This window comes from Pavona decussata, unplaced genomic scaffold, assembly GCF_977016875.1.
Source record: "Pavona decussata unplaced genomic scaffold, jaPavDecu1.1 SCAFFOLD_195, whole genome shotgun sequence".
Lineage (NCBI taxonomy): Eukaryota > Metazoa > Cnidaria > Anthozoa > Scleractinia > Agariciidae > Pavona > Pavona decussata.
This window is the reverse complement of record NW_028145604.1, coordinates 2,691,341-2,718,285: the sequence shown is the minus strand read 5'-3', so window position 1 is coordinate 2,718,285 and position 26,945 is coordinate 2,691,341. Positions and strand designations below refer to the sequence as shown.

General features: G+C 39.2%; 3 protein-coding genes across 3 annotated transcripts; 2 read left to right on the top strand and 1 right to left on the bottom strand.

Annotated features, from left to right (window-relative positions):
• The first annotated feature begins 6,892 nt into the window (after positions 1-6,892).
• LOC146461765 (rho-related protein racA-like) lies at positions 6,893-15,928 on the top strand. The gene is made up of 5 exons (XM_085086610.1): positions 6,893-7,502; positions 9,543-9,787; positions 10,363-11,141; positions 12,180-12,431; positions 13,335-15,928. The coding sequence occupies exons 1-5, from the start codon at positions 7,102-7,104 to the stop codon at positions 13,524-13,526; spliced, it is 1,869 nt and encodes a 622-aa protein (XP_084942736.1). The 5' UTR covers positions 6,893-7,101; the 3' UTR covers positions 13,527-15,928.
• Positions 15,929-17,074: 1,146 nt separating this feature from the next.
• On the top strand, positions 17,075-17,934 carry LOC146461764 (echinoderm microtubule-associated protein-like 2). The gene is made up of 3 exons (XM_085086706.1): positions 17,075-17,166; positions 17,475-17,566; positions 17,712-17,934. Exons 2-3 carry the CDS (start codon positions 17,479-17,481, stop codon positions 17,870-17,872), a joined length of 249 nt encoding a protein of 82 aa, XP_084942832.1. The 5' UTR covers positions 17,075-17,166; positions 17,475-17,478; the 3' UTR covers positions 17,873-17,934.
• A 38-nt stretch (positions 17,935-17,972) lies between these two features.
• LOC146461763 (uncharacterized) lies at positions 17,973-23,034 on the bottom strand. Its single transcript, XM_085086705.1, has 2 exons — positions 22,744-23,034; positions 17,973-20,610 (listed from the first exon to the last, which is right to left on the bottom strand). The coding sequence occupies exon 2, from the start codon at positions 20,606-20,608 to the stop codon at positions 18,971-18,973; it is 1,638 nt and encodes a 545-aa protein (XP_084942831.1). The 5' UTR covers positions 20,609-20,610; positions 22,744-23,034; the 3' UTR covers positions 17,973-18,970.
• Between the last annotated feature and the right edge of the window lie 3,911 nt (positions 23,035-26,945).

The following is a 26,945-nucleotide window of genomic DNA, read 5'->3' as shown; positions in this document are numbered from 1 at the left end:
CCCTGAGACAATTTTAAGGCCTCCCAAGGGAGCAGGGATAAAGAAATAGCCCACAAAAGATCAAGTCAGAGTGAGGGTTAAACAGAAAATTCTTTGTCAGGGCGTTATTTGCACTTAAAAATGATTCCCAATGGATTTTTTCGACACGCAGAGATCCCTAGGGACATAAACGAGTGAAAACTGCCCACTTCAAAATTTGGTCATTTTTGACCAAAAACCCTGGACTAACCCCTTGGAAAAAAGTCGATTTTTGGACCCTCGACAAATATTCTTTAAAAAGCTTCCAAATGAATCAGTGTGTCCGAAAATGTCCCATGAGACAATTTTAAGGCCTCCCAAGGGAGCAGGGATGAAGAAATAGCCCACAAAAGATCAAGTCAGAGTGAGGGTTAAACAGAAAATTCTTTGTCAGGGCGTTATTTGCACTTAAAAATGATTCCCAATGGATTTTTCTCGACACGCAGAGATCCCTAGGGACATAAACGAGTGAAAAATTCCCACTTCAAAATTTGGTCATTATTGACCAAAAACCCTGGACTAACCCCTTGGAAAAAAGTCGATTTTTGGACCCTCGACAAATATTCTTTAAAAAGCTTCCAAATGAATCAGTGTGTCCGAAAATGTCCCCTGAGACAATTTTAAGGCCTCCCAAGGGAGCAGGGATAAAGAAATAGCCCACAAAAGATCAAGTTAGAGTGAGGGTTAAACAGAAAATTCTTTGTCAGGGCGTTATTTGCACTTAAAAATGATTCCCAATGGATTTTTTTCGACACGCAGAGATCCCTAGGGACATAAACGACTGAAAAATGCCCACTTCAAAATTTGGTCATTTTTGACCAAAAACCCTGGACTAACCCCTTGGAAAAAAGTCGATTTTTGGACCCTCGACAAATATTCTTTAAAAAGCTTCCAAATAAATCAGTGTGTCCGAAAATTTCCCCTGAGACAATTTTAAGGCCTCCCAAGGGAGCAGGGATAAAGAAATAGCCCACAAAAGATTAAGTCAGAGTGAGGGTTAAACAGAAAATTCTTTGTCAGGGCGTTATTTGCACTTAAAAATGATTGCCAATGGATTTTTTCGACACGCAGAGATCCCTAGGGACATAAACGAGTGAAAAATGCCCACTTCAAAATTTGGTCATTTTTGACCAAAAACCCTGGACTAACCCCTTGGAAAAAAGTCGATTTTTGGACCCTCGACAAATATTCTTTAAAAAGCTTCCAAATGAATCAGTGTGTCCGAAAATGTCCCCTGAGACAATTTTAAGGCCTCCCAAGGGAGCAGGGATAAAGAAATAGCCCCCAAAAGATCAAGTCAGAGTGAGGGTTAAACAGAAAATTCTTTGTCAGGGCGTTATTTGCACTTAAAAACGATTCCCAATGGATTTTTTCGACACGCAGAGATCCCTAGGGACATAAACGAGTGAAAAATGCCCACTTCAAAATTTGGTCATTTTTGACCAAAAACCCTGGACTAACCCCTTGGAAAAAAGTCGATTTTTGGACCCTCGACAAATATTCTTTTAAAAGCTTCCAAATGAATCAGTGTGTCCGAAAATGTCCCCTGAGACAATTTTAAGGCCTCCCAAGGGAGCAGGGATAAAGAAATAGCCCACAAAAGATCAAGTCAGAGTGAGGGTTAAACAGAAAATTCTTTGTCAGGGCGTTATTTGCACTTAAAAATGATTCCCAATGGATTTTTTCGACACGCAGAGATCCCTAGGGACATAAACGAGTGAAAAATGCCCACTTCAAAATTTGGTCATTTTTGACCAAAAACCCTGGACTAACCCCTTGGAAAAAAGTCGATTTTTGGATCCTCGACAAATATTTTTTAAGAAGCTTCCAAATGAATCAGTGTGTCCGAAAACGTCCCCTGAGACAATTTTAAGGCCTCCCAAGGGAGCAGGGATAAAGAAATAGCCCACAAAAGATCAAGCCAGAGTGAGGGTTAAACAGAAAATTCTTTGTCAGGGCGTTATTTGCACTTAAAAATGATTCCCAATGGATTTTTTCGACACGCAGAGGTCGCTAGGGACATCAACGAGTGAAAAATGCCCACTTCAAAATTTGGTTATTTTTGACCAAGAACCCTGGACTAACCCCTTGGAAAAATGTCGATTTTTGGACCGTCGACAAATATTCTTTAAAAAGCTTCCAAATGAATCAGTGTGTCCGAAAACGTCCCCTGAGACAATTTTAAGGCCTCCCAAGGGAGCAGGGATAAAGAAATAGCCCCCAAAAGATCAAGTCAGAGTGAGGGTTAAACAGAAAATTCTTTGTCAGGGCGTTATTTGCACTTAAAAATGATTGCCAATGGATTTTTTCGACAGGCAGAGATCCCTAGGGACATAAACGAGTGAAAAATGCCCACTTTAAAATTCGGTCATTTTTGACCAAAAACTTTGGACTAACCCCTTATAAAAAAGTCGATTTTTGGACCCTCGACAAATATTCTTTAAAAAGCTTCCAAATTAATCAGTGTGTCCGAAAACGTCCCCTGAGACAATTTTAAGGGCTCCCAAGGGAGCAGGGATAAAGAAATAGCCCACAAAAGATCAAGTCAGAGTGAGGGTTAAACAGAAAATTCTTTGTCAGGGCGTTATTTGCACTTAAAAATGATTGCCAATGGATTTTTTCGACAGGCAGAGATCCCTAGGGACATAAACGAGTGAAAAATGCCCACTTTAAAATTCGGTCATTTTTGACCAAAAACTTTGGACTAACCCCTTATAAAAAAGTCGATTTTTGGACCCTCGACAAATATTCTTTAAAAAGCTTCCAAATTAATCAGTGTGTCCGAAAACGTCCCCTGAGACAATTTTAAGGGCTCCCAAGGGAGCAGGGATAAAGAAATAGCCCACAAAAGATCAAGTCAGAGTGAGGGTTAAACAGAAAATTCTTTGTCAGGGCGTTATTTGCACTTAAAAATGATTCCCAATGGATTTTTTCGACACGCAGAGATCCCTAGGGACATAAACGAGTGAAAAATGCCCAATTCAAAATTTGATCATTTTTGACTAAAAACCCTGGACCAACCTTTAGGAGAAAAGTCGATTTTTGGATCCCCGACAAATATTCTTTAAAAAGCTTCCAAATGAATCAGTGTGTCCGAAAACGTCCCCTGAGACAAATTTAAAGTCCCCGAACGGACTAGGGATAAAGAAATAGCTCACAAAAGATGAAGTCAGAGTGAGGGTTAAACAGAAAATTCTTTGTCAGGGCGTCCTGATTTGCACTTAAAATGCATCTAACCCTTCAATTTGTTTTTTTTTTTGTGGTATATTTCCATATCTGTGAAGAACTTATTTTCGAAAAAATTTTTTAGAAATATTGAATGCTTGTGATTTTACGAGCGCTAAAAGTTAATTAAATTTTTAAATTTTTGCGCGCTTTAATCCGCGCTGGACAAATTTTTGTCTCGTTGGCTCATTAGGAAGGAGCTAATGAGAAGCGCCGATATTTGACAGTTTGTTAGCTGTGACGTAAGAAAACGATAGTAGAAGTATTCAGAAGGAACCTTATGTACGCTGATTCCTTTCTCTACATTTTGAGAGTTGCTGCATCCAAAAACCACACATTTTTCAACCATTTTCTCTGTTTACAATTAAAGCATTACCGCGAATCTTTGGATATTTTTGCCTGATGTCCTTTTCTTACGTCACACTCCATATTTGGCCGAGTGGGGGACTAATGCGAACGATAGTTCAAAATATCGACAAGATTGGCTTCACTTCTAGCGCTCGTAAAAAAAAGGATTCAATATTTCTCAAACTTTTTTTCGAAAATGAGTTCTTGAAAGATATGGAAATCTACCAAAAGAAAACAAATTGAAGGGTTAGGGGCACTTTAAAAATGATTTGCCATTGTTTTTTTTTTGAGATGCAGAAATCCCTAGGGACATAAGCGAACGAAAAATGGCGTTTATAAAAATTGGGCAATTTTGACCAAAAACCCCGGACTAACCCCTTGGAAAAAAGTGCAAGAGAAACTCAACAGCTTTAGCACCAGCTACTTTAGTATAATCCTGGTTATTAAAAGAATGAAGAAGTGTTCAAGATAGTGAAACAAGATCTGCCCATCCAGGTGATACAACAAGGACAGCTCGACTGTATAACGTCAATAAATCAGAGAATGAATTGGTCAACAGGTACTCTTTTTTCCGCTCCAAACACGGCAAACATTAAGCCCGTTAGTCCAAAGCTGATGTTTTATCAGTAGATTGTCATCGTAATCATCCAGACATACCCACCAACGCCAGAAGAGATTCGAACCATATTACAAGACCGGGAGGCGTGGAGAAAGCTAGTGACCGACTGCAGTGCAGTCGGCGTATGATGATGATGATGATGATGATGATGATTATGAGAGTTCACCTTTACATAAGCAAAATAGGTATGTGAAGCGCCGAAGGCTATGATGTTTTAACGCGTCGGTCTGAAAACTGGTATAGATTTTCAAATGATAAGATAAGGGGAGACCGATACAACGCAGAATTACGTTTTAGAGTGTACTATATTTTGGCTGCCCAAACCAGCCTTCATCAGGTACAATGAGAATTTGCATTGGGATATGCGCTCATATCACAAGTATTTGCGCAATAACGGAACTACGTAAAACTAAAGTGATTGACAGTATAAAAGATGAAGGAAATGAAATAATAAAATAAAATAATAAAAAATAAAACGAAATAAAAAAAAGGAAAAGAGCTAGTAAATTTCTTCGCGGATATTCAGGCTAAGAAGTGTTCTGCCTTTTGCGCTTCCATGCCCTTTCGGATTGAGTCTCAACCATTTTCGGTCTGTAAGTCTGAAACTGGTGGGTGTGCAGTTAGAGACTGGCATCTCTGGAATAGGGTATTGCTGTCTGAAATAAGGTCAGGGTTGGAGAACCGAGTGGTACACCCCTACTGACGAACAATTTCGAGGAGTACCCCGGGGTGTGGGGTGGGGGGTTACGCGGTTTAAGTCTACGCGCGAAAAGCAGATGGTAACAAGGGCTTTTGGAATCCCCCCCTCCCCCCCCCAAAAAAAAAAAAAAAAAAATAGTTGCCGAATATGCACACAAGTTCAGAGAAACTTTTTAAATCATCAATCTGAAAAAAACATTTAGCGTTATGTATTAGCTTGTATTTTAAGATCTGTAGAATTATTGTTGTTTCGCTCAATTACGGACTTGTTTGTATTATTTATTGCCTGGAGGAACTTAAGATTTTGATATGAAACCAACTTATAATATCTGATATCCCCTTATCTATGCAGCTGCTGTTTTTTCGTGCACCCTGAAATGGACGCCCAGTAGATAAATGTTGATACAGCCCTTCCCAGGCCCTCCCCCTTCTCCTCACAACTTCCTCCTCAACACATCAATCATGTCCTCCTCGTTTGATATTTCTCAGAGCAGCAACTTTTTTCCATGTGATATCAAGTTTATAACTTATAATTTTGGACCCTGTTTGTACCTAACCGCAATCCTAATTGCGTGTTGGTTACTTTGTGTTTTTCATGCAGAAAAACTTGAAAGATTTGGTTGTCGGGACTGCCGATTAGCCCCCCTCCCCCACCCCCGGAAGATTTATTTCTTTTTAGCAGGGGCGGAGTCCCACATTTGCTGAGGCTTTGACTCGTGTCACGCTTTCGTTGGTGTCAATAAGTGGTGTGTGTCGTCGAACGCGCTCCTCTAATCTCTGATTATTACTCGTTTTCCTGTGAGTAAATAAAGTCTTTGCTTATCGGCATCTATACGAAAATTAAAGCCCTGCAAAAGCCTGTGGTGTGCCTTTGCAAGCTAGAATGCACGAGAAGCACAAAGACAAAAGCATCCCCCAGCTCAAACCGTCTGAGATTAACTAGACGAATTCTTCCTCGGGAAATTGTTAAACTGTTAGGTATCATGAACTTTATTGATCTATTCTGACCACAAATGAGTCAGGTGTCAGATATCAAAGCTATAATAGTTATGGCATAAATAATATTCGTCATGAATCTCATAATCTTTATATTCAATACAAAATGAAAACAAGTGACACCCTCCCCCCCTCTCTTTTCAGTCTTAGCTCTGCCAATTAATGATTACCGAGCAAAAATCAGAACAAAAAAACAAAACGTTTTAAGACCGAAAACGAGGCCATTAGGGCGAGGTGCCGTTATATTTCGTTATAAGAGCCGAAGCAAAGTCAAGGTTCGAGAGTGGACCCCCCACCTACATGGATTCGCCAATGTAATGTCCCACCATCCCCATCCCCTAGGTTGGATTACTAACACCCTTCGATGCCTCTGGTTCCCGGGCTCGAGTTTCTCATGACTTTGGATGAATTTCACAAAATCGAAGACAGTATTATTTCGCGTGAGACTTCGAGGAAAATTAGAGCGAAAACGCCTGAATTTAATCTACATTTGCATAAAATGACTGTTAATTTTATGTTTTTTTTTTTTTTTTTTGCTGCATCGTAGTAAACAAGGGTCACGAAAGTAATTCTTGGAAAATTAATAGCTCAGAAAAAAGGTGACTAGATGATCACAAATAAATAATCGGAAAAAGAAAATGAAATGGCAAGATAAAAATTCGAATACGCTATACATACGCAGCTTTATGTACACGCCGAGGTTTGACAACAATACAAGGGAGCATTTGACAGCTTGGCAGATGTTCAATCAGCATTTTCACATCCTTGATCTGAATAATGTCAGCGTTTATTTATCCGATCGAAGGGGATTTACGGACGTCACAAATAAGAGAAAAAAAAGAATAAAACAGCGTGAATGACGCAGAAGCAGGCAAATATATCCGTAGATAGTTCTTTCTTTTTTGCGTGTTGCATTGTATATGCGTGAGAAAATATCGCATGTACTCGCAATACGTTTAATACGGCGATTGTCAACTTCAAGAGCTTTTTAATCACACTGGTCATAATACAACGGCGCTGATTGGTTGTTCTCGTCTTGGCCGAGGAAGACTGAATCTAAAATACTACTAACTGGGAAAATTTGCTTTCAGCTGGTGTGTTGATTGTGTTTATTGAAGAGAGGTGAATTTAACTTTCATTCGAGCTGGATATCTTCTCACTTCCACCCCGTTAACTTCTTCGAGAGGGTAGAAAATATGCGTCGCTTGAAAATCAAGGTGGTTGGCGACGGCAGTGTGGGCAAAACCTCGTTCCTCATTCGATGGTATTACGAGAACTTCCCCGATCAAGATGACACTCCATTATTTCCAGGACGGGAGAGAATTCTGCCATCTGTTCAAGATACTTTCTTTACAAACATGACGGTGGACCGAGAAAGCTATGTGCTGACGTTCTGGGACACGCTCTGTGGAGCTGATTTTCAAAAATTTCGGCCCTTGGAGTACGAAGAGACGGACGTCTTCCTCGTATTTTTTGACATCTCTAACCCTACCTCTTTCCAAAACGTTTCGACTGTGTGGGTTCCTGAATTAAAACATTACATGCCTGGCACTCCGATCTTGGTCGTTGGAAACAAAACTGATCTACGAACATCGAGGTATGGAATAAATTACAGTTCTTTTTTGCTTATAGTCCGTCGTTTAGAATTGTGATCTAAATGGATCGTTCACCGCCAGCACAACTACTTCGGTAAGCTGTTTAGTAGACGCAGATCCCAATTATAGTGCTCTAGGAATATGTTGATTAATGGCTTTTGAACTAGTCTTTCTCATTTCCTCGCATACTGGGCTGAGCTGTAATTTGCTTGTTTTAGCTTCTTATTAATTGTATGTGTTTCAGATCACGTTTTAGGCGCCTCGAGCGAAATGATATTAGCGTCATTGATGCACTGTCGTTTTACCTAAAGGTTTTGTTAATCGAAGATTTATCAAAAATTTGGCCAGTCTCTTTAATGCAGTATGCCCAGCCTTAAATGAGATAAAGATTGACTGTTTGAGTGAAAATCGTTTTTAATTTTTTTGTAATGAGAAGCCTCAAAAATTCTTGGAGACGTTCAGCAGCTTTCAGACAGAGAATCATTTGTCTACTATTTTTTGTCATAACGAAACATAGCATGGTTCTACTGCTTGCTGTATACGGAAATTTCGCGCCCATAGATAATTACGTTGACCAATAACAACAGAGCTAGCCACATTTGCGGCATTTTTTTAAGCGAAAAGAAAGCTTAAAATTTAAATAATTGGAGGTTGGATGTTCCTGTTTCGTTTCCTTTGACGTTACGGAGACAGGTTTCGAACGTCATCGTTTCCTTTGGTTTCTTGCCAGACATTAATGACGTGAATTTTAGTTATTATTTTAAAGCAAGGGGAAATTTACAGTTTAATGACACCTATGCTGTTCCCCTTCTGTTGAATTTTCACAAGGTTTGGAGTCTCAGTGTAAAATTAAACGCCCACGAGATTTTAGTATACTTTAAGGCAATAAAGAGTGCAGTTCAGCAATAAATTTTAAATTTTGTTATTTATTTACCATCGTATATTGTTATACTTCTTTTTTATTATTAATAATAAGTTCAGAAAAATTATGCCCCTGAACAAATATTGGGTTGTCTGCTCGTCTCTACAGCAAATGCAGTAAACATGCACAGGAAGTGTAAAAAAGTAGTTTCACTTTATTTTCCTGCTGCTGGAATTGGGCTTGTTTTCTTGTCAGAGTTGCTGGTTCTTAAGGCCACGGAAGCCTTAAACCTCATTGACATCCCTGCAGTCTCATTCCTGAGGCTGGGAAGCATGCCGTGATCACAAGGGAAATTATCATTGATAATCAGCGGTTGGCATGTTTGCTTTGATGTTGGGCTAGTGTGCAGGACGTACAGATGTTGTATAGTGACAGCTGTTTTTAAATTTGAGCAGTTTTCAGTGATACCATCACTGGCATATATTAGCCTGAGTTATAAGATTATTCTCTTGCATAACGTAACCCTTTCCCCTCTCTGGGGCAAGTTAAGCCTCATGGTTTTATATGATCGCCAAAAATCAGACACACATCATTGCAAAATGCAGCACCAGACATTCTGTGATTATATGAACAAACAAACATTTTGAATGTAATTGTGATGCAAATTTTCTTGATCTCAAGGGTTTGTCAGAGTTTTATGTAAATGTTCTTAAAGCATGGCTTAAATTAAAAGACAAAGGTATACCCGATGATAGTCCACCAAACCGTGATTAAATTTTTTGGAACAAAAATGTGACTTTGAGGAAAAGTTCATTTACTACAAAAACTGGCGTGCTGTTGGGATTGAAAGAGTAAAGGATCTTCGAAATGCTAAAGATCACTTTTAATTATTTTGTATCAGAACATGATTCAAAAGTACATGTAGGTTAGGATTTCTGTGTTAAATGCTTCTAATTTTTGGATTTGTGAGGGAATCCTAAAATTGAAAATTCATATTGACAGAAGCAATTGCAGTCACTGTGGTCTTACATGTACTTGCCTTTCACCGCATATTTGCTATCTTATAATAATTAATAATTATATTTCCTATGACGCGCACATTTGCATATGCATATTCATGATCAAATGCCCGTATGGAGGTTTAATTTAATTTAATTTACTTTTTTGTTTGGGTCAACAGTAGCGCTCCAGATGGCTTGATTTCTGTCTCCAAAGGACGCGAGTTGGCGGAAAGACTTAGCACTTGTTACTGTGAAAGCAGTGATGTGACAGGTGAAGGGGTACATGGTGTTATCAACACTGCAGTGCGTTTGGCAATTCAGAACCACTCCCCTTCAAAGACAAGATTTAAAGTGTTCCATTGGCAAAAGAAAACTCCAAAAATCTATCGGCATGGTCCAGATCCTCCTGTTTTATCTCCACCAGGTTGGTAGAGAAAGACAACAATATTATACAGGAAATGTGTGAATTGCCTAATATAGTGGAACCCCCTTTTATGGATGCCTACTTAATATGGAGACCTCATAAAAATGGACAAATTTCTTGGTCCTACCTCATACATTTCCCTTAACACTTCAAGCCCTAACAGTGATCAGCATCACATTTCTCCTTGTAATATCAATGCTTATGCTACTCCTGAGGTCATGAGAATTAAGGATCTGATCACCCAAGGTGAATTTTCGTGACATTTTGATAACTTCTTCTCATTCTTCCCATTACTTTTATAATTAACAAAAGTATGGGGACAAGATAGGGGAATTTGTTGTTTGCTATTAACAATTAACCCACTTGATTAGCACACTCCAATCTAGAGACACCTTTTCTGGTGCCAGTAGTGTTTGTAACAATGGGGTTTGACTGTACCAAGAATGGATGTGGCTGGGTGGGGTCGGTGGGGCAGCTGGCAAGTTGTGATCAGGAGGATCTTGAGAAAGGAGAGGATAAGTTTTTGAAGCTTCAATTAACTTTGTTCCTATTTCATTTTGTTGTTAATTAACCAGATCCAATGCCGCAAGTTAAGATTCCTCAATCTACGTTCACTGACGACATGAAGAAAATGTACAAAGATGGAACTGGAAGTTCAGACATCAGGCTTCTATTTGGCTCTAACAATCATCCACTTGACGCGCATAGAATCATTCTCGGTATAGGCTCTGCTGTCTTCCGAGATTTCTTCTTGAACAATGGAGAGGAGGCAGAGCTCAGCAGATTGCTGAGTAGTGGAGATTCCTGCTCCTGCAGTAGCAAGGAAAGCAAGCAAAATGGAAAGAAAAGTAATGCAAAAGAGAGCACCAGTGGAAACCTACAAAGCCCAGTTTCTAATCATCACAGTTTGGAGCACTCACCAAACCTGGAAAGAAAGGCCAAAACAAAGTCAAAAACTTGCTTGCATTTTAATAACTGTGTCTCTGGAAAAGCTTTTCAACATGTCCTTGAGTTCTTATATACCGGTTCACCAAATATTCCATCCGATGCTGATGAGTCCCTGTACACCAAAGTCATCAGCTTGTCTCACAGGCTCCGCATCCCTTGGTTAGGGCAGATCTGTGAGAACATAACAAATGGTGAAAGCTACCTTAATCCCAGCTTGGTTGCCATTCTGCATGAAGAGAGAAGCAAAATTGTCAAGGAGAACTTTGTGAACCAGCCTTATTTTTCAGATGTGAAATTCCATGTAAAGAACTCTGTGTTATATGCTCATAGAGCGGTGCTGATGGCAAGGTCAGAGGTCATGGCAGCCATGTTTGGTGGTGGCTTTAGTGAGCGAGATAGCCATGAGGTATGTCTACATTGGATCATTATGACATTTATTAGTTAGGACTGTGATAAGTAACTGGCAGCTGGCTATTATGACCAGCAACTGCAGTGAAGATAATGAAAGTATATGTCCTCCTAATAATAAATACAGTGGAAGCTCTCTGACACTCTCAAAAGCAGACAGCTCTACTTACCACTTGCGACCTCCTTCACAAAACCCCGTTTGAACTCCCCTACAAACTCTGTATTCACACATTCCCATAAGCGGATATTCCCTATAGCGGCCACAGACACTTTCAGGGGTTAGGATTTAGACTTTTCCTTTGTTTTTAAGCTCCCATAAGCAGACACGCTAAAGGAATCCCATTGACCTCTGAATCTTATTATTTTTTTAATCAATCAATCTCACATCGCTATTCCTCACAATGATTTTACATTGTGCATTAATTACAGTCATCGCCATTATCGCGGCATTGCATAAGGCAATAAAACAAAAAGATCATTTAATACGGTGGTATTTTTTTGCATTCCCAATTTTATTGTTTACCATGCAGGCTCCGGGTGTTTAAAGAGGTGATAACTCTTTCCGGTGGATAAAATTACTCCAACCAATAGATTTTCTCAGCCGGACTGCGACTTATCCATTGGATAGAGTCATCTATAGGGTCAGGCTTTTGGCCAGAATAGATTCTAGAACTGGCCATCTAAGAGGCGTGTCTCATACATACATACGTACATACATACCTACATACCTACATACATAAACTCTATTTACTCTTAAATTTCAGAGTAGCTTACGGAAGCTAACATCTTCAAGAACACAAAAATACAGTAAAATGTTACAGAAATACATCATCCATACAAAAGAGACTATAGAAATACATTATGCACATAAAGATTGGCAAATTTGCAGCTAACTTTTTCAAAACATGGGCATTCATAGTGTGTCTGTACACCCTTCTGGTTAAAACCCTGATGGCCACCTTGGTGGTAGTGTGAATAGCCAGAGGCTCTTCTGTATGGTGACTCACAAATGTTGTTCTTTGTATGGCTATTTTAGGTGACAATCAAGGGAGCATCAGTGAAGAGTTTCTTGGCACTTCTTATATTCCTGTACACAGACACAGTACCAAGTGATATGATGGTCACTGACTACAGAGAGCTTCTAGTGGTGGCCGATAGATTCTGTCTTCCACAGCTGATTTCAGTCTGTGAAGCTGCCATCACTGAGAAGATTAATGCAGAGATAAAGAAGAAACGACTGAATTCTGCTAAATGCAATGATGTGATCAACCTTCTTTTATCAGGACAGGTAGGTGAAGTTGACTATGTTAGATGTGAGGCATTAGACTGCGAGCAGTCTCTCTTTTGCTCTAAAATTGGTGGGAAAAATGCCAAAAAAATGAGTAAGCAAGAAATTTGAAGGGCAGATAGGGCCTGTGAGGGGCAAAGCCGTAAGCTGTGAGTGGTGCGGGTGCTGGATGGCGAGCGAAAAGAGGGACTGCTTTGCCTTCATACAGTGATTCTTTAGCGTGACTCGCCCCTGGAATATCGTGCTCACTTAGATTTTGTGTTCTTCTCTGTGGATTTTCGAGCAAATCCTCAGGGAGACACCTGACTTAAAGTAACAGAAGAAGAGAGTGTATATAATTTGAATAAATCTCAACTGGAAGCCAACATTTTACTTAATATTTAATAAAATGAAAACACTGAGCTTTGACAAGGTACAAACTAATTTTGTTGAATGTTTCTTGTCGGAATATTAAGAGGGACTAACTTACTACTACAATGTTTCTATGGAAAAATAAAAATTAGATGTTTGATTGAATTCCCCCCCCCCCCCCCCCATCATTGTTTCTGTGTGACAAATGTGCAGTCCATATTTTGTAGTTCAAAGTTTATTTATTTAACAAATTATTTTATTATGGAGGCAGCGTGGTTGAGTGGTTAGGGTGCCGAACTTGAAATCTGGTGGTCCCGGGTTCAAGCTCTGCTCTGAGTACTAGCTGGAGTTGTTTCTCAGTAGCCCCAAGTTCAACCCCTTGGCCATGCTAAATAGCCAGCTGGTCTGCCTCCTGCCTGTTGGGATTTTTAACCATGTTATGTTTAATTTAATAAATCATTTCTTTGTGAAGTTCAATGCCCTGTCCCACTAGCACTTGTGCTATAAACACTGCCAAGGGTAAATAAAGGTTTTTTTTTTTATTATTCCAAGGCTCATAATGCTCCTCAGCTGGCACGGTGGTGTTTGTACGTGATCACCACAAACTACCCTGACTTTGAGGCGTGTGACGACTTTGACCTGATCAAGGGAGACAATCGTCGTCATGTTCTGGAGCACCGCTGGCCACCCCTGGCTTACCTGAAAGAACTAGAGGAGTTCAAGAGAAAGACTGGGAGGGCTTGAATTATTGAATAAATGTTTAAGAATTATTAATATTACAAAGTATTGACAGATTGTTAAGTTTCAGTAAAACTTCTCTGAGTTCAGTCTAGAATAGCTTAGAGGTCAGAGAAAATTGATTCAAAGGAGGATGAGAATCAGTGAGAATTATTATTCAATAGGAAAAGGGAAGTGGCACTTCAAGGCTACAGGTAGTGTTTGTGGCCGGAGCTTAACACAGGGTTATAAACATGTGTGAGGGTTCAGGTGCTTACCCTTCCACATACCAACTGTTACTGAAATGGAACATACGTGAAACAAAATATTGTCATCCTTTTTTATGTCATACCTTGAAGATAAGCAACAGGAAAATGATAGAATCGGACTGCCTCGTTTTTTTTCCCAAAAGTTAAGTGAAATCTTGGCATTCTGTGTAATTTCTGTTAGCAATTTCAGGTCCGTTTTCACTTCCCTTTTCAAATATTTGGATTTAACTGCTACCCTTTTATTTCATGGACTTAATTAAAAATATTTGTGCAAGCACATGAGCTGTGTTCATAATCTGTACTAAAAGGTTTCTATAAGGCACAGCCTGTAAATGTATCTACCAGGAAGGTTGTATCCCCATACAAGCTAACTAAGGAACGATTTGATTGTATTTTAACCAGGTTACAATTATTTATTATTTAAATTGCTGTATATTAAGTTAGACTTCATTTCATTTTCTGCCGCAAGATGAAATGATTAGCATTCAGTGTATGGTTGCAAAGCCATCCTTGAAGTCAAGCTCATGTAAAACATCACTACTTTGAATAACTACTACGGTCAATATATATTACAAGGCACCTGAAAAATTAATCGTTCATCTATGGTCTTGTAAAATAAGTTTCGTTTTGATTTCAAAGCATTGTAATTGGAACTTTACCATGGTTTGAAACTGAACATGTAAATTTGTTACAAAATAATCCAAATCAAGTTTATAGATAAAGAGCTTGAGAATGCAAAGTTATATTGTAAATTTAACTTTGTCTATTGACACTGACCTCAATTTTCCCATTAGATTTAAACCACAGTCTATTTATTTAATATAGATTATAGATTCTTTAGGCAACTTATTCCAGTGCGGTTTAGAATTTCAATTGGTAATAGGAATATAATTTTTAAAAAGATCACAATATTTTTTAATTTGCAAATTATACAATGTTTTGATGTGACACATCTTCATCAGTTACAAGAAGTATTTGAAAAACAGTTCGAAACATGTATTGCAAATTAAAAAAATATTGCGATCTTTTTAAAAATTGCGATCCATTTGCTGCTTTCTCAACCAAAATAGGAATACATGTAGACATTTATTGTAGCTAAGTTGTGCCATTCACAGCTATTTATTTTCCTGTTTGTGTCTTGAGTTCGATCATTCTGTTTCCTAAGCTGCCTTCTAAAACAACAACATGGGAGGAGTACATGAATGGCATGGGGTAAGGGCTACTAAGGGGACATAAACTCACACATTGAACTCAGTGAACACACAGGAAAATACAGGGCTCCTCTGGGCAGTCTATTATCATTTGTAGTTCTTCAATCTGACATTGTTTTAGAATTTTTAATAAAAACAATCAAAATACTAGTTAGTGAGTCTATACGAGGCTGCTTAGAATACGTAGTTCAAGTTACGTAACAACTCAGTGGTAGTCGGTTTTATTATAATGTATGTCTTATAGTTAATTTTATTTCAATGTGGCTGAATTAAGTTTTTTGTGTGCACTCTGCAGAAAGCTGATGGTGCATGTCAGTACGAGCTCACTGACTGAAAAACAAAAAACAAAAAAAACATGGTGCTGATAAAACAATCTTTTTCCATTTTGTGGGTAAATGTGAAAACACTTAACAATGAAATTGCCAAAGACCCCTCTGTTAAAAATTTACAAGGACAACATGTAAGTACATTGTAGAGTTTGCTACAGACAAATGATTCAGGAAACCTAATGACCAATACGAATACTGGTTCATTGTGTTGCCTTGGAAATAGCACCGAGCTCATCTTAACTAACAATGAAAATAACAATGTCTTTAGTTTGAACTTAAACTTTGACGATTTTAAGTGCTTATTGCAAATGAGACACGGGTACTACTAAACTGCGATCAGCCACCTTAACAATATTATTAATTAATTATTATTAGTTAGGAACAATGGAACTGGAATCCAGTTGTATTAATTTTGTCCTGAAACATCAAAGGCTACCAGATTAGAGTGTGATTAGTAAGAGCAAACATCTGAAATTTCAACAGCTGCTAGTCCATCTGTACATTAGCATTGCCTTGTCCGTAATTAATCATAATATACAATTTGTCTACTTTACACTGACAGTTTAGAAGCAATGTACTCAGTGATATGTATCTAATAAATTACATGTACGCAGCCTCAATATATTAGTAGTCATGGTTACAATGTTCTACTTTAAAGTTTTTACAAACTTGAATTGGTAGTTTAACGTACCCAAATTTGATTGGTGTGTGCTGCCCAGGCTGCCAAACTCTGACGGAGCTTGTTTATGACAAAAATATTGTACTTCCCCGTTCTGTTTATTTGAGAAATTATTTGATTCCTGACAGTGACCTGTTGTTGACATTGATTGAATGGGTTGTTACTGGACGCAGGCTTGGATGGTAGCCATGATTATGGTAAATATGAGGGTAAATATTTCCTCAGATGAAAGGCACTCATGTCCAATACACTCGACCTGAGTCCGGTTGACTTCACTCCCAGGCGGATTGAGTCCGATCGCGACCGGATCCGGAAATGAGTGCAAGGCTTCGGTGGTACCGGAAGTAAGGGGTTAAAAGGAGCGAGCGGGGGATTGAAAAGTTGGCAAACAGACTCCATCGGACAGTTCGTCTTGACAAGAGTCAATGGGACTCCCCGAAGTCTGTTCGCGCGAGACAGAGGAAATATCTCAAAACAAGCGCGCTACACATGTGACATTAGTCGTTCTTTAAGCCATACAAAACAAGCGCGCTACACATGTAATATTAGTCGTTCTTTAAGCCATGAGGCGAAACAAGCGCGCTATACATGAAACATTAGTCGCTCTTTGAGCCATACAAAACAAGCGCGCTACACATGTAATATTAGTCGTTCTTTAAGCCATGAGGCGAAACAAGCGCGATATACATGTAACATTAGTCGTTCTTTAAGCCATACAAAACAAGCGCGCTACACACGTAATATTAGTCGTTCTTTAAGCCATGAACCGAAACAAGCGCACTACACATGAATATATCTCGTTCTGTATTTTTTCCCGCGAACTATATTTAGTAGCAGTTCACGGCTGGTTCGCTATACAGACAAATGTATGGAAAGTTCAAAACACGACTGGACGCTTTCTGTCACAGCTACATCCCTCCAAATTTGTTCCTAAAATCCCTTTCCTAGTGCCAAAAGTTTCCAATTCACGAATTTTTCATAAGCGATGTTTTATGAAAATTATTTGACATCGGATTTCCATGTTATTTCAAGCCTGTTTGCCTACCCGTCAAAATGGCGGCGAAAACCGTGATAAGGCCAATTGAAGTTTCTGAACACATGCTTTCAGGGTTCAGCGATTCAAGCTGCAGCATTTCATCCTAACGGTAGCTCCACAGCCGTAGGCTTCAAGAAAGGAGGGTGAGTCGGTCAAATGGATAACATTAAATTTTTAAGGAAACTGTTCTACTGAAAATGCAGCAAATGCGATCAGGCCTTCCTCGCAGACACTCTTTCGGCTCGTCACGTAATCTTTCCTCGAAGGAAAGATTGCGTGACGAGCCAAAAGAGCATCCACGAGGGAGGCTAACAATACGAGTTCCATTCCCTGAAAGTTGCGTAAATCTGGGGGCTTGAGACCCCCTACACCCGGCTCTGCTGGGCCTATCACTGTGCCAATGGCGGAAGTTACACTGTTCAATTCAATAAATGTTGTCCTTGCTCTTCAGATGGATGTTGTTGAATTCATCAACTGGAGATGTCATTCTCGTGCGAAAATCCGAACCTCCGGAGAAGATCTCAGAAATCCAGTTCTCACCTGGTAAGCACCAACATTACTGCCAATATTCAGTCAGTGGCGGTTCTTAACCCACCACCACCACCACCATTACCTTTTGTTTTTCCTTACACTTTCGTAAAGCTGTCAGGATTGTGAAGTTAACCGATTTATCACTATTGTGTTTCAGATGGAACTCATGTTGCTCTTGGTTGCCACGATAACGACTTGTACATCTATGAACTGCAAAATGAAGGGAAGTCTGTTTCACTAAAAACTCGTTGCAAGGTAACATCACACAATGTCTTTGGATTAACGAGCTGTCCAAGGATGACGGGTTTATTCCTCTAGAGCTGCTGTATTGTGAACTGACCGCAAATGAAAAAATACAATATTTTAATACACCTGCGTGTTATTGCGGGCCACTCAAATTTCACAAACAAAGCCAATCTTATTTTTACATGGTTCATGGTTCATTTATTTCACACTATTTATACAACATTAACATAGAAAGAAAAGTATTACAACAGATGATTTCAAGATAAAAATAAATACAGTACAAATTATAAAATGTGTGTGGTGGTCAAAGTAGCAAAGGCTTTCCAGTTGACCACCACCTACTTTTCAATAAACAAAGAAATCACACTGAGCTTTATTGAGATATTAGAAAATGTAGGAAATGTTTGTAGAGCCTAGGATTAATGTACAAGAGAGAATTACATTTGTGTAAATTAAGGTATGTTAGAGATATACTGAACCGAGCAAGAAATCTATACAATTCAAAAAGTAAATTTAATTATAAGCAAAGGTTTGGTAATACACAAGAAACTAAAAATCAACGGTAAAATCGAACGACGTTTCGAAGTCGGCATAACACCATTTTCAAATTCAAAACGTTCAGCGAACTATTTCTGACAGTAGGTCATTTTGAACTTGAAAATGGTGACATGACCACTCCGAAACGTCGTTCGATTTTATCGCTGATTTTTACTTGCTTATGAATTTCATTAACAGTTGAATAGATTTTTGCGGAGTGTGAAAAAGTTTTATTTACCATTGGTACAACTTTATGGAAAGTTCGAAATCTCTGATGTTGTCGGACTGCTGCAGGAAAGGAGGCCTTCCTAGTATCAAGCCCCGCGCACCCAGTCACAAGTTGATGCCATAAAATGTTTGAATTTTATAACTGCTGTATGTTCTTTATGACTATTAATGTTAAGAACTGGCTCCGTTTATCTGAAGAGAAACAGAAAAGAAACACGCAAGAAAAAGTAATTAAAATGGACCCATTCTTAAAAACGCTGTTTGGAAAGATTGCCTTTGCCATGGGAAGAACTAAAGGATCAAAATCTATGAAATATTGATTATGGGCCTTGTCTGATTGATGCGGACGTTCATCATTACCTTATTTGTTAACGATACAATCCCTGGAAAGCCCTCTTTCCTGCCCTACGGCTTCGTGTTTTTGTCAATCTTCGGGACCCTTTGAGCTTTTTCTACAAAATCACGTACTTCTTCCTCCGTTGTCAAGCCTTGGTAAAATTCGGCGTCTGACTCGAGCAAATCTTGATAGACCTTGCGGCATCGTAACATACACATATAATGAAGCGAATGGTTCCTTCCTTGATATCTCTCCTTCTGGTACTTGTCCCTTTTTTGTCTTACGCTTTTCATTTCGCTTTTAGATGGAAAATCACCTCTACCAATTTTTTTCAGCAGTTCTAAGAAATAGCTCTCTTCTGGGAGATACAAATCTCTGAAGTCTGTTTTCCCCCAACAAACCCCATATTCCAGTGTTATAAACTTTAAAATTGTCTGAATCGTGTCAAAATCGAAGCCCACAGCAATGATCGAGTCAAGGTTTCTGAACACGTGACCCAAGAAGCCCCAGCATTTGCTCATGACTGTGTTTCTATTCCCAGTCCACAGCTGGTCTTCTGGTGGAAGGGCGGGGTCCTGATACTTGTCTAGTAAGTTGAACCCGAGAACCAAGTGCGGGAGAAATTCATTCTCAAATGCATCAGTGAGAAAATCGATGGTTTCCAACAAGCAAGACTCTATAAAGGAGTCTTCCTTCTTACACGATTGAATGTGAAAGATAACCGCTGACTTGATCATGTAGGTGTTAGGGCTCTCAGGGATTCCTTTAAGTTCGCAATCGATGTAATCCTGGATGAACTTCAACACCATGTAGCATTGGCGATGCAAGTGGTTGGTACTTACGAGCTCGCCTACTTCCTTTCTACAGTGGGAGATTTTCCAGCAAGTGTTATGCTCATGTTTACAGATTTTTGGTACGAGATAAAAAAGGTGTTCCTTGGGAGACACTCCTTGCTTTGTGACTTCAATGGCTGGCAAAAAATCTACTAATATGATAATGTCATTGTCGATCTTTGGCTTTTGTCGAGACTTTTCACAAGGATACTTCATCCCATCGAGAACCTTTCTTTTCCACGAGAAGACCATTGACGATCCCCAATGTAATGGATGAAAGTTCCCACCCGTGGCAATGGCCAAAGTGCCCGTTTTAAGGTGAATTTGACATTCACTGCACTCTTCTGAATATTCGGAGGTTTCAGTTATATCTCCAAAAGTGTAGTCACCAGTTGGCAAAACACCTACATCACACTTTAAACATGAGCAAAGCTTTCCTACAGCTTTCATCAGTTCTGTTTTAAACATGAATGAAACCATGTTTGCATTTAGCCTTCCAACTGCCCCAACTTCATGGGATAAGTTTTGGTAGTTGTTAGGAAAAATGGCCGTTTCTTGTGTTATGTTCATGAATCCGTGACACGAGTTGTCTGCAGCAAAATCATTAGCACCAATTTTTTCTAAAACTGACAGAAAATCAAACTCCAAAACAGTTTTTTCATTGTCATCGGTGAATTTCCAGATCCTAGTACCCTCAGCCATGCTTCCAATTCTCAAAACATCACTGGACTTAAGAAAAGGCATGCCCTCCTCGACATGGTTGAGGAGTTTAGTGATCAGTAGCGTTACTGCTTCGCATATCTCCTTGACCTCTTCTGACTCCATGTCAACTTCAATGTCATCGACTAGTTCCTGGGTGAAACGTTTGTACATCACTGAAATATGCGAAAAGTAATCATTAGAAAACGGCATTCCTCCATAACTGCTACCACTACTACTGTCTACTGCTTCTGCTGTTGCTGCTGCTGCTGCTGGCATCAATCTGGTCATGTCACGCAAGGTTGGTTCCTGTTTGACATTTGCAAGTTTGTTTCATTCTCTTATTGCTCTGGCCTACTCCCGTCTTTCCTTCCTCTTTCTAGCAATAAATTGCTTGACAGTCTTGTCAGTGCAACCTGATGCAGACTTGGATTAATCAGTACATTTTTAACAGCGGATGCAAATGCCAAACATGGTTGACCTCGACCGCAACAAGATTTGCTCAAAAACTTAGAGAATGAGCCAGACATAATTATTGTTCTTATCCAGAAGCACAAGTTATGCTTCATCTAAAGATGAAGGATTAATTTTGTCAATCAGCTCATCCCAGGTTGCCCTCCCCTTGTACACCCGACTGGGAGACGTCACAGAGCAATGTGTTACATATTTACATAGTCTATCGACCATAACCTAATCAAAACAAACGTAATGTCCATAAAAACACTCGAAATTCCTGCCGTTTCCCACTCATACGAAAACAACTCTAACACCAAACTTCATAATTCAATTTATACAGTGCCGTAGAATAATTCAGTCCTAAAAATGAAACATCATGATACGATTTTCTACAACAAAATCCCAGAATTGTATTTTTAGCAAATATACTTCGCCATATTGGCAATATCTTCATTCAGTAAACCACTAGTGATATTTATCTATGACCTGGGTATGACCCAAAATGAATAGTTTGGTTTTGGAAGACTAAAGCGCTCTTCACACGGCAAACTAAAGTTGGCAAACTCAAGTTGGTGTGTGTGAACGGCACAAAAACAGTCAGCAAACAAGTTGGCAAACTGTTGGTGACAAATAGAACCTGCCTCTATTCTCACCAACTTTTCCGTGTTGGCAAACTCGTATTTTACGTGTGAACGGTTTGCAAACGTGTGTTGGTGACTGTCAACCAATCAAAACACATGCTCTGTTCACGTGAATTGCATGACACTTCACAAAATGGCGGACGGATGTGAAGACAAACGTGCAACTTTTCAATTAGTCGACGAAGTTCAGAATTGTCCAGATCTGTTGGACATTTCGTCTGCAGGGTATAATGACACAAAAATCAAGGAGAAAAAGCTCTTGGACGAGCATGTTGTACGCTACACGGGTCATATTTCTACTGATATACGGTTTCGTCCAAACCTTTATAATACAGTAATAGCCCGCATATAAGAACCTGAAATTTTCAATTTAGCCTAAATAGGTTCTTATATAAATGGTACTTAAAGCAAATTTAGGCTACTGAGGTTCTTAAAATAGGTTCATATATTTTCATCTGAATTTCATCTGAATATACTATATATATTATAAATATCATCTCATAATTCAGTATAAATCATTTATTTGTACCATAGAGCAGTGCCTATAGGCAGTTCAGTGCAGGTACAGCATATGTCCTTAACAAAACATAACAAAGAAACTCATGTTGATAGCAAATTCATAACAAGCTCAAGCAATGAGGAGAAATGAAAAACAAAATAGATGATCTTAATTTAGCAGTTTCTACCTAGTATACACTTTTACAGCAACCCCACTGCTAAGAACCTAACTTAAAATTTTAGCCTAAATAGGTTCTTATGTGGAGGGGGCTTAAAATGAAAATTTTAGCCTAACAGGTTCTTAAAATCCAGGTTCTTATACGCGGGCTATTACTGTATTTCAGCGCTTTCTGTTTCTTCTTTGGCGATAAATATACAACAGGACCAAGACACAAGCGGCAACTCTTCGTGAGTGCCACTGTACTACGTCGCCATGTTGCAAATTTAGCGTGTGTTGTGATTTGACGCGAGTTTGACGTGCGAACGCACGAGTTTGCCAACTATTCGAAGTTTGCCAACACGAGTTTGCAAACTTTAGTTTGCCATGTGAAGGCCGCTTAAAACTTTTACCCTTTGGCTTAGTGAGATACGGCATGGGAAAAATGTAAAGTTTTGAGATATGATACTCGTCTTGTTTGCTATCGCAATCTCAGGGTATATCATGCTTAGGCTAAGATTGAGTCTTAGTATTTAGCGGGCAATCTTGGTAATTACCTATATCTTCTAGTGCGGACAATTAGTCTGCAGTCCAAAGAAAGCACTGTTGTTATTTGGCTTCAAGCTTCTATTTTTCTTTCGCATATGAGGTGAAATCGACGGTTCTTTCGTTGTGGCTTTCGCAAAATGGAGGTCTTCTAAGTTTCCACTGGATAATTTCAGCTATGAGGTCGTCAAGACTTCTTCAGTGTCTATTTTAGCCTTCAGGGTAGGATGTCGGCCTATAACACGGACGACTTTTCCTGTTTTGTTTGTGCTACAACTATTTCTTTTCGCTGCACTTGGAACTTCTGACACCCGGTGACACATGCGTAATCCTTACCAACTAATCTGCTCATGCGCGCTCAGAGACTAATCCTTGGGGAGGGGAGAATGCTCAAAAACTAATCCTGAGGGAGGGAGGAATAGTGCGTATTCTTCAGTGTATTATAAACCAGATGACTTATATGCTTTCGCTTCGCTGAAGTTAGGTGATTTAGAGTTAAAAGGAGAGTAGAAAGCGGCCTTCAATGCCGTCGCCGTTTCAAATACGATTCCGAGCTTGTCTAATATTTTACTAGCGGCTTTCGTTGTGCATTTTGTGGTGAAGTCAGAAATCGATGTGTTCATGTTGTTTGTTCCCCTCGATAAAAAGGAAAGGTTTAAAGAGCGTGGAGACTATCGATGACACGGTAAAATTTGTTTATGGACACACGCAATGGGCTCCTGGCACACGGAAACGTTTATGGAAATCAGCCTTGGAAATATTGAACTGACCAGAGGATTTAAATATAAGCCGTGCTTGTAGATAAAAAGAGAATTTCTTATAGTGCTAAGAACTATTTACTTCCTGGTTAGACATGAGTTTTGTAAGGAGCAGCAGAGTAAAAATCTGTTGAACTCAGGAAAGTTTTGTTGTTTTGGAGTTTTGCCCATCTTTCATTGCTGTAATAAATTAAAGGCGCTCACTTTCATAAGATCTTTCGTGTCCTCCATAATTCTAATTTTTCAAATAACCCCATTCTGTTCATTTTTTTTTTTACAAAAAAGGGTCATATAAAATCAACAGGTCATTAAATTGTCAAATTAAGTAAATCAATCAACTTTTATTGTGCACTATTTACAAAATTAATTTACATCAGTATTGTAATTAAATAAATAGAAAAAGAGAAATATATTTTGCATATGGCTGTGGAAAGAATAAAAAAATATGTAATATGTATGTGGTAACCAGAGTAAAAGATAGCCATTGGTTTTTGAAGTGGTTACCACCATATGTGGGGAAAAAAGTCCTATGCCAGTTGTTATCGAGTGGTTATATAGGTGTGCTGGAGGCTTTGATAATGGCTCTGGAGCAATTTTAATTTAATTGACTTATTTGGAACATCTACATTGTAATGATAATATGATTTTTGTACGTTTAGCTAGGCTTAAGAAGAGCCTGCTCACTCGAGCTTCTGGGATTGGAGGCATTACAAAACTAGATATAAGGGTATTCCTACAATCTTGTTCCCCACCCTCACTTTATACCTTTCTATCAGCTTATATAAAGCTTAACCTTTGGCAGGGTGCTTTCAACAACAATAACAACAATTTCTAATCAGTGTTCCCATAAAAGTACATGGTATAACGTAATCTATAATAGAGCTAAAAATAATGTATTTGGCATTGGTATACATGTACAGTGTAGACTTGTCGATGTGAAGATCAAAAGTGATTCTTATTGGTATGCCATGCATTATTAAAGATATTGTTTTAGAAACCTAGATGAAAAGGTTGAATGGGAAATAATGCAATGCCATTGCTCTCTTATAACTCATGTTACATCAGCGTGAAAAGGCTCTTTAGCCTGTTGTATAACCATGTCCAACAACACATCTTGAACACACACTCTCTACTTTTCATGGTTGATCGGAACATCAACCACGTAGCTTTACTACCTAACAATGGTTCAGTTCTTTCTCCATCTCCATTTTTTACTATTATTTATTGAACTGCAAATGCAGAATTATATGGTCATCCTTCCAGAAATTTATGCAGCACTGTTTTGGTCTGAAAATTAACAAGGCCTAACAAAGAAAAGTTAATAATGGTAGGAAATAAATAATCTTAAAAGGCTATAAAACGATTAAGATAGTTTTGTTATGACAGTATTAATGTAACTCTGTACACCTGGTATGCCTTAAATCTCAGCGTCAAAGCGTCAACGTGCACTAAATACATATCTAAATACATAAATACGTATCACGTATCTAACATTACGAATTTGAGCTTAAAAGGAATAAAACGTTGAACAATAATTGTTAATTGTTATTAGTCACTTACCTTTGGAAAAGCCCGGGGGAGGGGGGGGGGGATACTCCCATAAAGTCCGGATAGGTGTGTGCCGCGAAGGGTCTTAAATTAAGGATGAATCAAACGAAAATTGATACCCTATCTAAGGCCCAAACCCAAAAATGACACCCTATGCAAGGGAAGAACAAAAGGGAGAGAAACGTTGCATGACGATCCAAACAACGACTAACTGCCACGGAAAAACACAGTCTTTTTAAAATCGCTTTGGTAATACTTTAACTTTGACAGATCATTTGTTTTTCGCTTAACTGGGTGTTTACACACTGCTATTTTTGCTCATACAATTTAGGCACCCTATCTAAGGATCACACCGGGACACTATGCCAACATAGGCAAAAAGGATACCCTGTTTAAGGATTGAGAACCTCCAAAAACCATACCCTATCCCGCGGCATATAGCCCATATAGGGGAGTACCCCCCCCCCCCCCGGGTGGAAAAGTAACTTAAAATAGAAGCTGATCGTCCAGCTGATCGTTTAGACACCATTTTTATACTCTTGAAGGTTCTCGAATTTCTCTTGTACCCATTCTCCTAACAAATTAATACTTTCCCGATACTTTTAGCGTTTTCTTGCAGGGTAATTTAAAAGCTGCAACACTCAAAGTTTTTTTTCCCATTCCTCCACTATTTGCTAAAAGCTGAAAATCAACAGTACCCCCCCCCCCCCTCCTACGCAACTGAATACCCCGATTTCCCGCTCTTTCCCGTTTTTCCGTTTTCCCGTGCCCCTGTTTTCCCGCTCTTTTTCTCGGTTAGGACGTTCCGCGGCGAATCGAAATTCGTGTTCCATTACGTTTCCTATCTTTTACACTAATTCCAGGCCTTACACCGCCATTCCTTTTACCTCAACCAAAATGGCCAGTCCTCTTGAGCTTCAATTTCAGATGGGAAAGGGGCACTCATGCCCAGGGGGGGGGGGGGGGGGGAGGGGGGGTACTCGGGTATATAAGTTACGGGCAGGTGCGAATGGGGCCAAATTTTGAAACCCAAAAAAAGTCCCGTCACGCTAAGGAAAACCCAAAAAAAGTCCAGCAGCCAAAAACGTAACCCAAAAAAAGTCCAAATTTTTTAAGCATCAAAAACAATAGGTCGCTGGCGCGTTGGAGGAGGGATAAATGTACCACTGAACGTCACATTTTCAGCCAACAAGACCCAAGCGAACAACATCAAGCACACATTAATGGCAAAGGGTATTCAAGTTACACTGAACAGCCCTGAAGAGCGGTGAAGACAAGAGCGACACAGTTGGGAATTAGAATATATGAAGTCTATGAATGTGACCAGTTGACACAGCACGCAGACCACCTAGCGCGTTGGAGAATGGTGTAATGCAATATCTTCGACAATTAACAATATGTAACTGATACAAGATGATTGATCGTTAACAAATAAACCGCCATAACTTAACGAGAGTTGTCTTTGCCTTGTCATTTTATTTGCATGATTTAAACTTGTTAGTGAAATCGTTTTGCGTAAAATCAAGAATGGTAGAACACGATTTTCATCAACCCCCAAAAAAGTCCTCGCCAAAATCTTAAGGGCAAAAAAAGTCCACCAGAAAATTTCAAACCCCAAAAAAGTCCCAAGCCGAGAATTTCAAACCCAAAAAAGGTCTTCGCACATCCCCGTAACTAATATACCCGAGTACCCCCCCTGGGCACTCATGTAACCTTGACAGCATCAAGTAGTTTACAAAACCCATCCCATGTTAAGTTAAAAACCCTCGGTGGTTCACCCCACCGACAGGTCCCCTCCAACTGTGGTGTTTTCTCAGACTTGTTCTCGGTGGGGTAGATCTTTCAGGTTGAAGGGTTGCGACCAACCCCCAGAGAAGTTGAAAAAAATAACAGTCAATTACCATGAT

What these genes read in the sequence shown, in the direction of transcription:
- LOC146461765 (XM_085086610.1), top strand. Translation starts at nt 7,102, where the DNA reads ATGCGTCGCTTGAAAATCAAGGTGGTTGGCGACGGCAGTGTGGGCAAA. An exon ending in TCCTGTTTTATCTCCACCAG is followed by an intron (nt 9,788 to 10,362) that starts GTTGGTAGAGAA and finishes TTAATTAACCAG; the next exon opens with ATCCAATGCCGCAAGTTAAG. An exon ending in GTGAGCGAGATAGCCATGAG is followed by an intron (nt 11,142 to 12,179) that starts GTATGTCTACAT and finishes TGGCTATTTTAG; the next exon opens with GTGACAATCAAGGGAGCATC.
- LOC146461763 (XM_085086705.1), bottom strand. Translation starts at nt 20,608, where the DNA reads ATGTACAAACGTTTCACCCAGGAACTAGTCGATGACATTGAAGTTGAC.
- LOC146461764 (XM_085086706.1), top strand. Translation starts at nt 17,479, where the DNA reads ATGTTGTTGAATTCATCAACTGGAGATGTCATTCTCGTGCGAAAATCC. An exon ending in AGAAATCCAGTTCTCACCTG is followed by an intron (nt 17,567 to 17,711) that starts GTAAGCACCAAC and finishes ATTGTGTTTCAG; the next exon opens with ATGGAACTCATGTTGCTCTT.